Here is a 17,010-nt window from a genome sequence, read left to right as displayed (position 1 = left end):
TAACCAGAAACAGACAGCCGGTCTTGGTGTAGGAGCTTTGCCAAAAGCAAGCCACGCAGACACGTCACACCTGCGTTCACTCCATCCCCACGTGGATGGGATGAGGTGATTTAGTGTCTCAGACTCAATAGCGTGAGTAGGGCTTAGTAGGACGAGTTCATAAAAGGGTCAAAATTAAAGCAGCGCTTTTAGTCTGGAAAAAAGCTACCGCAAGCAGCACCGTAACCCCGCCGCAGCCTCCCCTCCCCACGTCCTCCCCTGCAGAAGGATAGGACCCCGAGGGCCGCGCTGCGCTTCCGCCCGCGGAGCGGGGCAGGGCGGAGACAGCGGCGGGCGGGCGGGCTGCGCGGCCAAGATGGCGCTTCCCGCGGCTGTGCGTGCGGGCTCCGCTCTGCGGGACCTGGCCCTGCGATCCGCCCGCATGCGGGGCAGCTTCCCGGTGAGTGAGCCCCGGAGCCGCCTTGCTCCCCGTCCTTCTGTGCGCAGCTCGCCGTCCCTAGGAGCCTTTCCCCCCCGGCTCCCGCTGGGCTCTGCTCAGCCGCGTGGTCTCTCCAGCTTTTGCTTTCCGTCCGCTGTCGCTGGTCGGGTTACGACTGCGAGGGATGTGCTGAGCCTGAGACCCCGCTGTGTTTGCAACAGACAAACGCGTGTTGCTGCAGACAAGCATACTTGTAGCATTAGGAGCAAACAAACTATCCCTTCTCGCTGGCCCGTACCCGGGGCAAAGGTCCGGGAGCAGCGGAGTGCGGCTCTGCCAGAGGGGTTCGAGGCTTAAATTGGTCTTTGGGAGGAACTTGCGTGGCCTTTTGGTGCTGGTTAGTTTGGTTTAGGTGTCACTTGGCCACTTCCAGTTCCACTTGCGAGTTCACTGGGGCAGCTGTGCTCAGCTGGTGGCTCGGGCTCTCACCGCTAGGGTTGGGCTGCACCTCCACCGCAAAACACTGAAGACAAAATGACATGCGTACATTTGGGATAGTACTGTTCCCTGCCCCTTTATTTTGTCTTCTTACCTACCAGACGGTGGTCTTCTTCGGTCCGTGCTCCTGAACGTTGTTTCCCCAAAAGCAAAAGCCTCCTGGGGGAATGAAGCTGGCTTCGAGCTTGGATGCTCGTGGCTGTGTGCCATCTGAGCTGAGTGGGATTTACAGTATAGGTTGTCCTTCAGCCTGGGGAAGCTTGCTTTTCTGATGCTGGGTGCAGAACTCAGAGCAGTTGAGCAATTGGTTTATTACACATCTATTCCCTATGCGTGTGGCTATGCGTTTTCACTTATCAGTGTATATACATGACGATCTTTGCCTTGATTAGCAATCCTGCTGCTCCTGGCAGGGTTTGGTGCTCATGCTTTGTGTTGAAGGTGTGTTTCTGTTGTAATGGCTGAATGACTCTGACCCTACAATACCAAACCCAGAAGCAGGTTCTTTTTGTTTCTGTAGAGCTCTGATTTGGAGAGATCTTATAGGGCATATCTGCTCAGATTCTCAAAATTAGTGAGAAATTAATGTGTCAAGTTCTTAAACGCGTTTCTATGTGACTTATGAGATGGAGCCATTGAACTAGTATGGTAACTGACATGTTCTTGTGTCTGAACTGCCAGGTAATAAGAGCATCTCCCAAATTTTTCTCCTTCCATACAAACTGTTTTCAAGAACGCATTTTATACAGTGTAACAGCAAATCAATTCCTTTTTTTTTTTTTTTTCTCTGAAGAAAGGCATTTTTTCTATGGAAAGGCCTTCATTTTTGTGATTCTGCATTATAGAATTCATACCTAAATCATCCTCTAACTTTGATGGTATCTGACTTCAAACTGCAAACCTTTCTCCGCGTGTGGTGCCCTGTGTTGCAGTGCTACAAGGTAGCAAGGCGTGGGAGAGTCCTCCCATTGAAATCTCTGCTTTCGTTTGTACCATTCCCTACTTAATTCCGTCCAGAACTTGCGCCAATAACTTGATTTATTTACCATAAAACAGTAAAATCTGCTTTCTCCCTCAAAGCCCAACGCAGCAGCAAATAATCTTGAATTTCTCAAAATGTTTCTCCTGGGATTCCCCTCATTATTCCATGTTTGGAAAGCTCTGGTCTTGCGACCAGCTGAGCATGTGCTGGAGCAGTTTGTTGGAGCTCTGGTACCGGGATTCTCAGGCAGAAGCACTGTGGATCAGTTTTGTTTCTGAACCAGTGCCTTCTGCTGTTTTCATAACCTCGCCTAAGTGGATGCCTGATGAGATTTAAAATCTTTCCTCATAAGCTTGATGATAGCAGTGGTGTTTGTACATTTTGTGGCAGAATTACTCATTTTGAAACCGCTGGTGCTGCTCACAGCTATGTTGAAACAAGGGTTTTGAGAAGTTCTGTTGTGTGCTCTCATAAAAATCTATGTGAACGAACATTTGTTTTCTCTGTAACTTTAAGGGTGGAATAAATGATGCTTGATCCTATCACATGAAAATATTTTATCATCCTCCAACTTTCCCTTTGTTTCTTTAACTTCTCAAATCTTATTATTTTCCTTTTTCTTTTTTTTCTTGATGGATTCAGTTCTTTGTGCTCTTGGAGTTTAAATCTGACCAAATGTTTCAAGAAGATAAAAGATAAATTTCGGTTGTCTGCAGTGCTTGTGGACAAGCGTATTTAGACCTGCTCTTACTGGAGCAGTATTTGTAAAGAGCTGTGACAAACGCTCCAGGGAACATTCTGCAGCAGAATTCAATCTTGTTGGCTAGCAACAAATAGGCTCCATTGAAGGCTGTTTATTTGAATGGGAGTTGGATTCGGCCCTTTGGGAAAATGCTGTGTTTTCAAAATAGCTTCAGATCCAGTGAATTTCAGCGATGAATATAAATAAGGAGCAATTAAGTCAGAATTGTAATAAAATGCTTAAGGTAACTCAAATTTTCTAATACAATGATCACTTAATAGCGAGTGCATTATGCAGCCCTATCCTGGCCTTCTAAGCTCATCCGCAGTCCTGCCGTAATATTTCCAAATTTCATGCATGTTGAAAATATTTCATAATAAATAAGAAAAGATTGGATGCAGCAATGTTCCTGTTTTAAAATCTACTGAATTCTGTGTGGGTTAAAAATAGACAAGATTGTTCACTGCAGATGCTTTCAGTTCCTTAAACTTGACAACTTGTGAAGCCTCGTTAATGCTGAACAGAGGAAGTTTTGTCTTTGTTAAGAAGTTATCAGCTCTAAGTGAAGTTAATGATCTTCCATGCAAGGGAAAACGTTATTGAAAATAACTTGTAATTTATGACTTGAGCAGCTACTCATTCCCCAGAAGTCTTGCTTTTTTCTTGTCTTTATGTTGCTGTTGAAAGTTTCTTGAAGGTTCAGTCTGCTTCTACGTTTGGCTTTTCCTGATTGTCAGTCTTGCTTTAATTTTTAATATTTTACACTTGGGGCAGGCATTACATGAGCCTACTGACTTCCATGAGCAATATTTTTTATGTCCACCTAAATAAAAAAAACCCTACATTCTTTGAGCTGTAGGCTGCACTGAAATGCCAATATGCAACAGAAGTTTGGCCTGCTCCTTCTGGTAGTTCCCTTAAACACACCTCCTTTTTGGAGATGGAAATGAAGTTGTGGATATAATCTTAAGACTAATTTAAATTGTTTTTGTTTTTTTTTAAATAGCTTTATACTGATGAATCTTCTGTTTTAGAGACAACATGCGTTTGTTTACAGTGTTATCTAGAAGCAGCAAGTCATTGCTGTTTTCTATTTTTATTGGCCATTCTTTGTACTTCCATCTAAGTAGAGGATAGGGCCAATGAGCTGAGAAGGGATAGGCTTCATGAATGTGGCATTTGGTTGAGAACTACCTGGGATGCTTATGTTCTTAAACCTGGCTATAGATCAGTGAACTCTTTCACCTTCTGAATTCCCAACCAGTTCACCCAAAGATAGCTTTTGCTTAGGTATATTTAGGATTAACTAAAATTTTTGCTATAAATGCAAGTGTTTTTTCATTGATCGGCCTCTTGAGGTGTTAGGTACTGTTGTAAGAAGACAAACTGTGTTTCCTTTATAGGTGTCTGAGAAGTTTTCTTCTTTCCTCCTGTTATTTCTCTCTGGAGTATTGTCAGTGTGTATGACTGTTCACTTTTTTTGATTGTTTCTTTCTCTTTCATTTAGTCTAATGTTGGCTGATGACTGCCAACAGGAATGCTCTGAGGGATGTGGGGAGATGGTGGGATTCTTTTGGAAAGTGAGGTGTGTGCAGAAATGCTTGAAGCTTGGTTGTTTCTTGCAAGTAGAACATTTTCCCCCTTTTGAATATTTATTTTTAGTTAGAAGTTGATTTATTGCCTAGAGATGATCCCCTACCCTGTCTTGAGGATGCACTTACCTGGACAGTTCTGGGATTACTGAACCCTTCCTGATTTGTTGCTGTGGTCCACACCTGCAGCAAGCAGTTCAGCTCGTTATTGCCTCAGACAGTCCAATCTTTCTGTGCATGCTTGAGACTATAATCTGCAGCTTTGAGCACATACCCTAAGGATTTTCTGCGGAAAATTCCCTTCTTTAATATTCTCTGCTGATGAAGCCAGTTTCTAGCCATCTGTGTATCAGAGCTGAATGCTCATCTCCCACCTCAGCATTTTAATAAAACACAGGACGCAGATAGGAATCAGGTTGTCACCGCAACTGATTATGACAGTAACTTTGGGAATGGTAATTAAACACTGATCCATAATTAATAGTGAGTTATTGATCTTATTTTAACTAGGTAACAGTAAGTGTAAGTATCAAACTGAGGGGAGAAGTTAAGATAGAATACTGTGAAAAGTGTTGTTTGTCTTAAGGAAGGTGGACCAGCCACAATACTGACCTTCAGCATTTGGTGGGCATTAACTCGATTTAGACCAAGAGGATTTTTGTGTATTTGTTTGCTTTTGATGATTAAATTGTTAATGGGGTGATTTTTTTGTCTGGAAATGGTAGATGTTTTGAGAGCATCAGCAACTTCACCCATTCATACAGCGTGCATTTAGAATACTTGTGGAGCAATAAGGAAGCTTGTGGGAGCAATAACTGGGAAAGATGAAAACAGCAAGGTAGTACAGGGATAGGTAGACTGAGGAGTATAAACAATGAACAGGAATCTTAGTTCGTGTCAGGAGGAGAGAGAATCACTCTTTCTATAGTTACTTCGCTTTGGTGTTTAACTCCTGCCCACTTAAATTCTTTGAGAGATGTGAAAGTTTTGGAACAATTGCCTGGAATGGAAAATTGTGGACAAGTTTTTGATTATATGTGGTAGAGTTGTCTTCTTGCTTGAGACTTTTGACTAAAAAATCTGAAGCTGCAAATTAAAAGCCAGGAACAGTTGCTCATGGAATGCTGTGTTGTTGGTTTTTTTTCTTCCTCTGAGGGATCCATGGGCAAAAGAACAGCTTAATTTGACATCTGCTTATTTAGTGGCAGCCAAGAAAGCAGCTACAGCTTTGCAAAAAAACAAACAAACAAACAAAAAAAAAATCCCCCCAAAACAACGAAGTTTCTCCTACATAGTATTGGTATGAAACTGTCTGGGAAATTACAGTTATGGGAAGGATTACATATGCAAATTATAGATAAGTGATAGGTAAAGAATACAGATATCTGTGAAAATTACAGATGAAAGTGCTATTAAAAGCAGTAGAATACTTTTCATTATCAACATCTTCCTTGCTTAGCTGTTTAAGGTCTGAAGATGGCATAAGAAATTTATTTTCCCCTGAATTATTTAGCTTCTTCAACTCTGCTTCTCCAAACACATTGGAAACAGTGAAAGTATTTAATTAAATTCTTTCATGCAGAGTTTCAGTTTGGGTTTGTTTCTCACTTAGATGGCTCATTTTAAAATAGTCTACAGCAATGCCGTAAATTTAAGGAATAGAGGAGCTGGTATTTAGGGCTTGTGTTAAATGTGTTGTGAAACACTGTGAGAGGGCTGGGGAATAATATGTACTCTGAGAGTATTCTTTTAGGGCTGCATTTAATTTACCTGAGATCTGTGTTAGGGCTGCTATAATTTTGGGTTTTAGGAGCAGCATAGATCTTATGTCAGATGTCAACCAGGGATGGAGGAGCCTTGCTGCACAGCCTGCCTATTAGGGACCTTTTTCCATGTCCTTTCAGTAATTATTTCTCTAAGTAGTGTTAACGGAAGTTACTTTGGTGGATCAGTTTTCTAGCTACCATGTAGCCTATACAAGGAAACAAAGCCATGACACGCAGAGGAAGCTGAGGGGTTACTTAGTTTAGATTCAGGGTTGCAGTGTCTGGTCATTTCTCAGTGCTTTGTGGTGTTGCTGACCCTACGGAGTTGGTGCTTTACTTCTTGTCCCCCTCGTGCATGGGACTTGTGACTTCAGTTCATTACTCTGCTGTCTTTTATGAGCAGCCACTTGGGTTGACAGTGGCTTCATTGCTGCCCTTGGTTGCTTAGTGCCTGATTAATGTTATCAACTTGCAGGTAGGTAGTTTTTCTAAAGAGCTACTTGACGGACGTTTTTCTGGTGAAGGATTGCTCTCCCCTACCTCTCAGCTCGCTGATGAGCTTTTATTGTGCACTGCACTTCTACATGTCTGAAAGCCTCAATCCTCACAAACAGCTGAGCACAGGCGGTGAATGTGCTTGTGTTTGCAGAAGGCGAGAATCTGCAGATAGCTTTGTTTTAAAGATGACTTAAAATAGACTTTCATTTGCCTGGAATGTTTGATCAGTGGTGTAAGAAATGTAGAAATAGACTTTAAGGTCAGTCTGTTTGATGATGAAGAGATAATGCTGCTCGTGATGTCCTAGACTTGCTTTGAGATTAGAGGATGGCAGCAGGGTGAGTTTTCAGAGTGAATAATGAAGAAATATTAATAAAGAAGAAGTGTCCTGCAGAGTAAGGAAAAGTGCTCGTAACCTTTAGTTTCCTATTAAGAAGCATACTTTCATCTTCTGTTCTGTGACAGGTTTTGGTTTCTGTGCAGCAGTCCTAAAGAAGCCAGGAGACTGTCTTCCTCTTGTACATTTGTTTCTTTGCATTCATTTCATATAGGTCTAAGTCAAGTGGTCTAAGTAAAACCGAGTGCTTTTAACAATAAGAGGTGGTTTAAACAAAAGCTATACATCAGTCAGCTTTGTGATGCTTCTGGGATAGAAAATGTTGCAGTCCATTCCATACAGTGCACTTGTTTGTTAACCACTTACGACTTAGGCATGCAAGTAAGACTGTTACTGCAGATACTTCTCTATATTTCTCTACTGCTGTGGACATTTGCATGTTTATTGCTTTGGAGTGTTAGGCTGCTTAGTGCTCAAAGCCGTAATCTCTGTGATGACATAATTAGGCAGCGTGGAAATTATCATGATTTCACTGCAAGTATTGAAGAGCAGGAACAAATACTGTGATTATGTTTCATATTTCCTTCTGTATGTTGAGAAATAGAGCTCAGACGATCTTAATTGACACTTAATTGGTGTTTCTCTTAAAATACCAGTGATTTCTAATGCTTGACAAAGTATTTTTCCAGGGCATGGCAAGTGCAAGAAGCTTCTTTGATAGGTATGATTATTTGAGTCAGGAATTCAGAAACATTCCTGATCAACTTACTGACCATGCTTTGAGGTTCCTGATAATTCAGGAAGCTTAATTAGGGAGAGCTTTAGGAAAAACTCATAGTGGGCTCTTTATATTCATACTCTTTATATTTCATGGTTGGTGGCAAGGTAGTTTTTTTTTTCCTGGCTGTATTTAATATGTAGGACACTTCTTCATATTTGCATAAAAATATGATTTAAATCTTGTAAAAATGAGGAATCTTAAACACTTCGTAAGGCCAGAGCAGAAATAACGTTTAAAATAGATGACTATTTCTGATTTATGTGAAGAAGGTTACACAGTTCCCTTTTTGGCTAAGTAATGCATATCACCACCAGTCTGCCTTCATTTACAAAGGCAGGTAATGTATCATGGTATTTTCTGCGACTGATGACTCAGTTATATATGGTGGTAAGTTTGTTTTCATCAGATACTTCAAAGCCTTTATTATTTTAGGTCAGGAAAGTGTGCTTTTCTAAAAGCTTTGAAGTGTCAAATAAACAAAGTGGGCACAATTTGACTAAGATTAATTACTAATGCAGAGGAGTGCTATTGATAGCTAGCACAATGAGAAAAGGAGAAGCTGGATCTGTGAATTTGTATTCTTATTTTATTTTTTGAAACTGATTCCAGAAGTGCAAAGCCTTTAAATGCTAAGCAGAGTGCATCAGAGAACTTGTCAGTGTCTAAAATGCGCTGGCGCTAAATTTGCAGCAATTTCTATTTTAGTGTTTGTATGTAAATAGAGGCCTTGCCACTGCCCTGTATTGTGGGGCAGGGCTGTGAGGGATTTGGCCATGCACCCCTTAATTTGAGATGAATCCGTGGTTGCCAAACAGAACCTCATGCTGAGCAACAGGTGGCAAGGTGTGGGAAAGGGAGCTGTGAGCTCAGGGGCCTCCTGTTGTGGGGCTGTTCTTCCTACCACTGCCCCTTGTACTCCTGAGATCTGCAGTCCTCAGTAAAAACGTGTCCACAGGCACTCATGAAGGTTATCTGGGTGATAGCTGCTAAAATCTACCTTGTAGTGCAAAAGGAGGTGGGCTCAGATGCTGGTTTTCGAGATAAGGAGAATAAAGCTGACAGAAAGAGCTCAAGTCTGGCCCTGTCCTTGTTCCTTGTACTCCACAATGGAGCTTAGTGGGTGGGAGAGCATATTTACAGAATAGCTGTCAAGATCCCTGTTTGTAAGCAAGCTGTAAAAAAAGTCTGTAAAGTATAATCATTACTGGAGGCTTTAAATCTGTAGTGAGTGAAGGACTCATTTGCGTTTATTCTTGTCTCTGCTTCTATGCATGAAATGTAAACAGAAGGGCAAATCAGAAAGCTGTGGTGTTTTTGCGACTTGAAGACACACTGGAACAGAATTGTGTCGTGTTCTTTTTATTTATTTATTTATTTTCCTTGAGCTAATGGTCCAAGTGAAGTGTGGTGTGTAGGAACACAGCAGCACCACAGCACATCATTTCTAGGGGAGAGCAGAGGCTGAGCTTGCGAACAATCAGTTTGCAATCAGACTGATTATAAAGGGACAGGAAGGTGGACAAGGTAAAAGCAAAAGAACATAGGACAGAGTTATAGAGAAAAATGTTCAGGAACTCTTGAACTAAAAGTGTTACTTGTAGCAGCAAGCTATCAGGAGAGCTATTAAGGGAGGCTTTATGGTTTTGTTAAAATAACTGTTTAGTTCTTCCAGCCCCACTTCTACTCAGGGAAACTCAAAGTTTAACTAAGCCTCACCACTTTATCTGCAATGCTCTGAGATATTCAAGACATTAGTGAGATGCCTCTAAAACTTATACAAAGACTTGTATTTTTCCCATGTGCTTTCCTATGACTGAAATAAAATGAAACAGGAACTATCCGGGGATTTTTCCATTTTTAATCCGATCTCTTTGACTTTGTACATCTGTTTCAAGATAGAGAATAGTGTGAGCTGGTTTGGTTCTGCTTTCCTTAGTCATCCTCTGATTGTGGTATTTGTTAGAGCACCTTTCTGGGTTGGATCTGCTGGGTAAAGGTTTAGAAGGTGGGCTTTGATGAAAGAGATAAACAGAGCAAAAAGCCTCGAGAGCAACCAGAGACTTTGAAAATGATGAATGCACTCCTGATGTTCCAACGTCCAACCAATTGGTACCAACACAAAGAGAGTCAAGGGAATGACGAATCAAATTCAGGAGGAATGCTGAAGGGTCACTGTTTGTCTAAACAGAATAGCAATCAATACATTGCTGAAGTTAAATATATATTTTGATGGCAGGAAATATTGGTTTACAGGTGGAAGAAGCAAATCCTCGGTGAGTCAGTCTGATTTTAGTTTGGGATCAAATCCAGCAGGCATATTTCTTTGGTAAAGCCATATGTAGGTGGGAAGTTTTTAACTTGCCTCTTGCACAGAACTGAACCTGACAATTCACTCACTGCCAGGCTTTTATTATTCCTTTATGTAGCATGCAGTTATGTTTTTGTTCATTTGAAATAACTCAGCCATACTTTCTAGGACTTTATGGAACTCATCAGTGCTGCCTGTTGTATGGGAACTGCTGAATCACGGCCTGAACCACTGATTGGTCACCTGAGGTGAGCACCAAGTCAGCCATGGGGGCACAGGTGAAGGTGATATACCTGTGTGGGTGGAAGGGGTGGAGCCTAGTTCCTCCTCTCTCAAACCCCATTTAAGGGCTGACCACCACCAGGGAAGGATCTCTTCTTGGAGATCCCTCCCATGTGGAGTCCTCTGCGAGCCTTGTCATCTTAAAGGTGAGCCATCTTCTCTTTTGTATTACCTGTATAACTGTTTGTATAGAACTACTTGAAATATACCATCTTCTATACTATTCCCTGGTGGAGTATCGTCATTAGGAGTTATTTACTCTACATTTGGCGAGCCAGGCAGCTCTAACTAAATCCATAATGTCGTTTATTTGGAATATGTTTAAATGGGCCAAGGGGGAGAACGTTACCCCCCTAGAACAGACAATCCCTGGTCTAATTCCAGGATTCATGGGGTCACCCTACTATGGATTGGCATCCGTTATTGAGAAATGGGGACCCATGCGGGTTCCAGGGACTGCCGCTCCTTCTCCATCTTATTTGACTGACTACTTTGTAGGATTAGATAAAGACATACTTATTACTAAGGAGCGGCGGTTAGCTGCCTCTGCAGTAGCCTGGCCATTAGTAATGGCCATACTCAAGTTAGATGTCGCAAATGTTAATATGGAAACTGAAAATCAGTTATTACGAGACCGTATTGAGAAACTGGAACAACAGCTGGGTACGTTAACAACCAAAAAGCCTGGCCTAAATGTCCCCACAAGACAAATAAGGAATATATTGGTAGAAGACACCCCAAAATCAGAGGAAGAAGACTCTGATATGACAGGGGAAAAGATCTCTAAGGCAGATCTCGAAACTCCATCTATGATGGACCCATTCGAGATTCGGCCTATTATAACTCAAAAAACAAAGAAGGTACAGGATAGACCAGCAGGGGTGCCTCCTGACCAATGGCCCCCTGCAGAAACCTGCCTCCATGTGACCGCTCGTCCATATACAGCCAATGAGTTGATGGACCTAGTACAACGGTTCCATCAGAAACCAAGAGAAAGCATACCATCATGGCTCCTAAGGTTATGGGATGCAGGAGCTGAAAGTGTTTTAGTAAATGGAACAGAAATGTCAAAATTAGCATCTATAACGATAAACCCGGCATTAAGACAAAGATTATATGCAGCTGTCCATTATAATGAGGAAAACCATTCTATTATAGATTGGTTGATGGCTGCATGCCGCTTGACATGGCCCAACAAAACCGATATCCCTCTTAATACTGGTTTGTGGTCCTCTATGGAGGACCTCCAGACCTATATCAGAGAACTGGGTATGAGGGAGGCTCTGTATGCGGACACTTTTGAAAGCCCCGATACGGAAAAATTTACAGCGGGCATGAGAGATCTAATACTACAGCAGGCCCCCTCCCACCTATATGGGATGTTGGTTTCCATATTAAATCCATTGGTGGCATCAGAAGCCATCGTACAGCAGGCAGCCCAGTTAGTAGCAGACTTAGGGGAGACGGAGCGCGTAAGAACCAGGCGTAATGTTCGTATAGTGGAAGATGCTGAGGCCTTCCCTATTAGAACTAAAAAGCCTGCTCCACGGATGCCCCGATCAGGCCCCGTACGGGTATCCCGGAGGACTATGTTTAATGATCTCATACGGGCTGGGGTTGCATTTACCAAAATTGATGGGCAACCCAACCATGTTTTGTTACAGCTGTGGAAACAGCTTAGAAATGATCAGAAATTTCAGAGTGCTCCCAGAAAATCGGGAGTACGAATTATAGAAAAAACACCAACAACAACCTGGAATTTGGCTGACTTTATAATACCGAACAGAAGGAAAAAATATCCGCAGGTGTCACAGGCTACAGTGCCTGAGCCACCTGTGGCAAAAGATTTAGATCTGGCAAAATTCATGGATTAACGGAAAATTCTGGTCCCCATAGGGCCTCTAGCTGTGACCGGAGGCCCTATGTAGAACTAACAATATTCTGGTCCAGGACAAATGTGCAGAAGGTGATGGCTCTAGTGGATACTGGCGCAGAAACATCGATTATATATGGAGACCCAACGAAATTTAAGGGTAATAGAGTGATGATTGGTGGGTTTGGGGGACAGACTATTCCAGTCACCCAGACGTGGTTGAAACTGGGGGTTGGGCGTCTCCCGCCCCGGGAGTATAAGGTGTCGATTGCCCCAATTCCAGAATATATCTTGGGCATAGACATTCTATGGGGTCTGGCTCTCCAGACAACTGTGGGAGAGTTCAGACTACGGCAGAGGTACATTAGTATCCGGGCAATACGGACAATATTGAGGGGCCATGCGAAACATGAGCCCATTTGTTTGCCAAAACCACGCCGGATTACTAATGTAAGACAGTACAGACTCCCGGGTGGACAAGAAGAAATATCAAAAACAGTGCAGGAATTAGAGAAAGTAGGTATTATAAGGCCTGCACACAGCCCATATAATTCCCCCATATGGCCAGTACGGAAGTCGGATGGAACATGGAGAATGACGGTGGATTATAGGGAACTGAATAAGGTCACGCCGCCCATCCATGCGGCCGTACCCAATATTGCCTCCTTAATGGACACTCTTAGTAGGGAAATTAAAACCTACCATTGTGTCCTGGATTTAGCGAATGCGTTTTTTAGCATACCTATTGCTAAAGAATCACAAGATCAATTTGCATTTACGTGGGGAGGCAGGCAGTGGACCTTTCAGGTCTTGCCACAGGGGTACGTGCACTCACCAACATACTGTCATAATTTGGTGGCACGTGACCTGGCTGATTGGAGGAAACCAAACAGTGTGAACCTATACCACTATATTGATGACCTCCTGTTAACATCCGACTCACTGGAAGCAGTAGGGGAGGCAGCAGATTCATTAACTGCCTACTTAAGTGAAAGAGGATGGGCTATCAATCCTCAAAAAGTGCAAGGTCCAGGACTGTCCGTAAAATTTCTAGGGGTAGTCTGGTCAGGAAAGACCAAAGTATTACCTGATGCCGTCATAGATAAGGTTCAGGCATTTCCAGTCCCTACAACACCAAAGCAGCTGCAGGAATTCCTGGGTATATTGGGATATTGGCGTTCCTTTATACCTCATTTGGCGCAGCTGCTGAGACCTTTATATAGACTTACCAAAAAGGGCCAATTATGGGACTGGGGGAGAACAGAACAGGATGCTTTTCAACAGGCGAAACAGGCAGTTAAACAAGCCCAGGCACTGGGTATATTTGATCCTACCCTTCCAGCTCAGCTAGATGTTCACGTAACTCAAGATGGCTTTGGCTGGGGCCTGTGGCAACGTCAGAGTTCTGTTCGGACCCCCATTGGATTTTGGTCTCAGGTGTGGCATGGAGCAGAGGAAAGATATAGTATGATTGAAAAACAGTTATTGGCTGCCTATTCTGCATTACAAGCGGTAGAGCCAATAACCCAAACGGCCGAAGTTATAGTCAAGACTACATTGCCAATCCAGGGGTGGGTAAGAGATCTGACCCACCTTCCTAAGACGGGGGTGGCCCAGGCGCAGACGGTGGCACGATGGGTTGCCTATCTCAGTCAGAGGAGTAGTCTATCTTCCTCACCGTTGAAAGAAGAGCTTCAGAAGATTCTTGGCCCAGTAACGTATCATAGTGATGCACCAAAACAAACTTCGGTTGCTCCACCACAGAAGAGTCCCGTCCAGGAAGGAAAATATCCTATTCCTGAAGATGCCTGGTACACGGATGGGTCCAGCAAGGGCAACCCAAGTAAGTGGAGAGCAGTAGCGTACCATCCTGCCACAGACACAATCTGGTTCGAAGAGGGGGATGGTCAAAGCAGCCAGTGGGCAGAGCTGCGGGCGGTGTGGATGGTTATAACCAAAGAACCTGGTGATGGTATCCTGAATATTTGCACAGATAGTTGGGCTGTGTATCGGGGGCTCACTCTTTGGATCGCACAGTGGGCCACCCAGGATTGGACTATCCACTCCCGACCGATCTGGGGCAAAGATATGTGGTTAGACATATGGAATACAGTCAAACACAGAACTGTGTGTGTCTACCATGTTTCTGGTCATCAACCCCTACAGTCACCAGGAAATGATGAAGCCGACACACTGGCCCGAGTTAGATGGGTTGAGAACTCTCCATCTGAGAATATCGCTTACTGGCTACATCAAAAGCTGCGGCATGCTGGGCAGAAGACCATGTGGGCAGCCGCTAAAGCGTGGGGACTGCCCGTACAACTATCGGACATCGCTCAAGCATGCCGAGACTGTGACGCCTGCTCTAAGATAAGACCGAGGTCGTTGCCTGAAACTACAGCCCATCTTGCTAGAGGACACAATCCTCTACAGAGGTGGCAGGTTGATTATATTGGGCCTCTCCCTCGGTCTGAGGGGGCGAGATATGCCCTAACCTGTGTCGACACCGCGAGTGGGCTAATGCAGGCCTATCCAGTACCAAAAGCCAACCAGGCATACACTATAAAGGCACTCACAAGGTTGATGGCTGCCTACGGGACACCGCAAGTCATCGAGAGTGACCAAGGAAGTCATTTCACGGGTGCAGTGATACAACGCTGGGCAGAAGAAAATAATATTGAGTGGCGATTCCACCTGCCATATAATCCAACGGGGGCAGGCCTTATCGAACGTTACAATGGTATTCTCAAGGCTGCCCTGAAGACAGACTCTCAGTCCCTGCAGGGGTGGACAAAGAGACTCCATGAGACCCTGCGGGACCTGAATGAAAGACCTAGAGATGGCAGACCCAGTGCCTTGAAAATGTTACAAACAATATGGGCCTCCCCACTTAGGATCCAAATTACAGGCACCGATAATGAAGTGAAACCTCAGATTGGCAATGAGAACAACCTTCTGCTCCCTGCCCCTGAGGACCTAGAACCAGGTACCAATAGAATAAAATGGCCCTGGAAGGTGCAGGTAGGACCACGATGGTGCGGCCTACTTGCACCTTGGGGGAGATTATTGGAGGTGGGGGGTTCGGTAGCTCCTCCGGTTATAGGTACATGGCCTACTGAAATAATGGTTAACACTCCAGTCTTCATTGCTAAGGGGACCCCTATCATGTCTCTGTGGCAGATCAGGACACCCCCTTTGGTGCCTGATATAGTCGTACAGCCACAGACATCGGGTCAAAGGGTTTGGTACAGGCGACCAGGGCGTGCCCCTGTACAAGCTGAAGTGTTAACCCAAGACAGGAATACGGCCTGTATCTTGCCCTGGAAAGCGGATCTTCCCCTCTTGGTACCTCTAAAACACTTGTATTACTCCCCATAAGTCTATGAATCACCAGAAGGAATCAAAACAATACTGCAGTGTTCCAGAGTTGTTATAAGACCATGTGAAGCATCTGGTGATGGTCTAACCGGGACTGATGACACGTAAGATGGACCTGCACTGTATGATTACATGCTTCCAGTAGATACCACCGAGCACTGGCCCAAAGAAGAGTTCGACGGATGCGCCGATCATCACTCATATCAGATTACATCAGCATGCGTTGCGACGGGCAATTATGTAAGCGTCGCGATGTATTGGGTCTCTGTATCAAGGGGAACTCACCTTATGGTTACTTGATCAGTGGTTCATGTCGTGAAGGGGTGGAGTGTATGGGAACTGCTGAATCACGGCCTGAACCACTGATTGGTCACCTGAGGTGAGCACCAAGTCAGCCATGGGGGCACAGGTGAAGGTGATATACCTGTGTGGGTGGAAGGGGTGGAGCCTAGTTCCTCCTCTCTCAAACCCCATTTAAGGGCTGACCACCACCAGGGAAGGATCTCTTCTTGGAGATCCCTCCCATGTGGAGTCCTCTGCGAGCCTTGTCATCTTAAAGGTGAGCCATCTTCTCTTTTGTATTACCTGTATAACTGTTTGTATAGAACTACTTGAAATATACCATCTTCTATACTATTCCCTGGTGGAGTATCGTCATTAGGAGTTATTTACTCTACACCTGTATACCTGTCTGATAAGGCTTTGGTAACTTAGCATAATCATTAAACAAATTCTTGTTGTGTTAGTAATTGCTAACTGCCTGTTTCTCAGTAGGTAAGTGGAGCCACTTGGCTGGCGATGGAAGAGAAGGTAGGTTTTCCTAAAATGGATAAGGTGGCAAAATGTCTTCTCTAGCTTTTCATTTAAAACAGTTTCTGTTTCTAAAATTGGCATGTTACTAGTATAGTAACTTTATTTCTTGTTTGTAACTTTCCTGATGTTTCCTGCTGGGATGCGTTGTGATTTCTGCCTTCCTGTCTCTCCTTTGCAGTGGCTCCTATTAAAAGAACCTTGCAACTTGACAAAAGGAATAGGTTTTTCCATGAAATTTGTGAAAGTCTTCAGGGAAAGATTTATCTAATCACTTTTTCTGTTGCATGAACTAGAATTAAAAGCTAGATACAAACACCTTCTATAGTTATGTATTTTTAAAAACCCTGCTTTAAACAGGGGAATTGCAGCCTTGTAGCAGCAGGCTTCTCCATTCTAAGGAATATAATGCTCTTAGAAGCTGTTACATTAACACTGGTGCAATAAAATCCATGGGGGGATGCCAGCGTTGTACAGAAGAGTGGTGGTGAAGTGTAAACCCATGTCAGGTGTGGCTGGAAAGGTGTGAGGCAGGACTAGCTTTCTCAGATGGCAGGAGCACACAGGGAGCAATTGACTGCTTGTGAATGCTGCTCTCTAAATGTCACTGAACTGCCTCTGGATTGAGCTGATGCACTTCTGCATATGTGTGACTTAAGGGTGGATTAGTGTTTGCAGTGACTATGGGATGCTTGGTTTTGAATAAACTCATTTGGATAATTGAAAAGCAATATTAAGGCAGTTC

General features: G+C 43.7%; 1 protein-coding gene across 1 annotated transcript in view; it reads left to right on the top strand.

Annotated features, from left to right (window-relative positions):
- Positions 1-317: 317 nt before the first annotated feature.
- The window catches only part of SUCLG2 (succinate-CoA ligase GDP-forming subunit beta), a 106,472-nt gene continuing 89,779 nt past the window's right edge, over positions 318-17,010 (top strand). Inside the window, exon 1 of the mRNA XM_065749572.1 lies at positions 318-439. Coding sequence (XP_065605644.1) covers positions 356-439 — 84 coding nt within the window. The 5' untranslated portion in view covers positions 318-355. The remainder of the gene's footprint in view (positions 440-17,010) is intronic.

The sequence above is a fragment of the Cyrtonyx montezumae genome, unplaced genomic scaffold, assembly GCF_038088225.1.
Source record: "Cyrtonyx montezumae isolate F1298 unplaced genomic scaffold, pur_monq_1.0 scaffold_6, whole genome shotgun sequence".
Lineage (NCBI taxonomy): Eukaryota > Metazoa > Chordata > Aves > Galliformes > Odontophoridae > Cyrtonyx > Cyrtonyx montezumae.
Note: the sequence above shows the minus strand (reverse complement) of the source record. Positions and strands in the feature narration are given on the sequence as shown.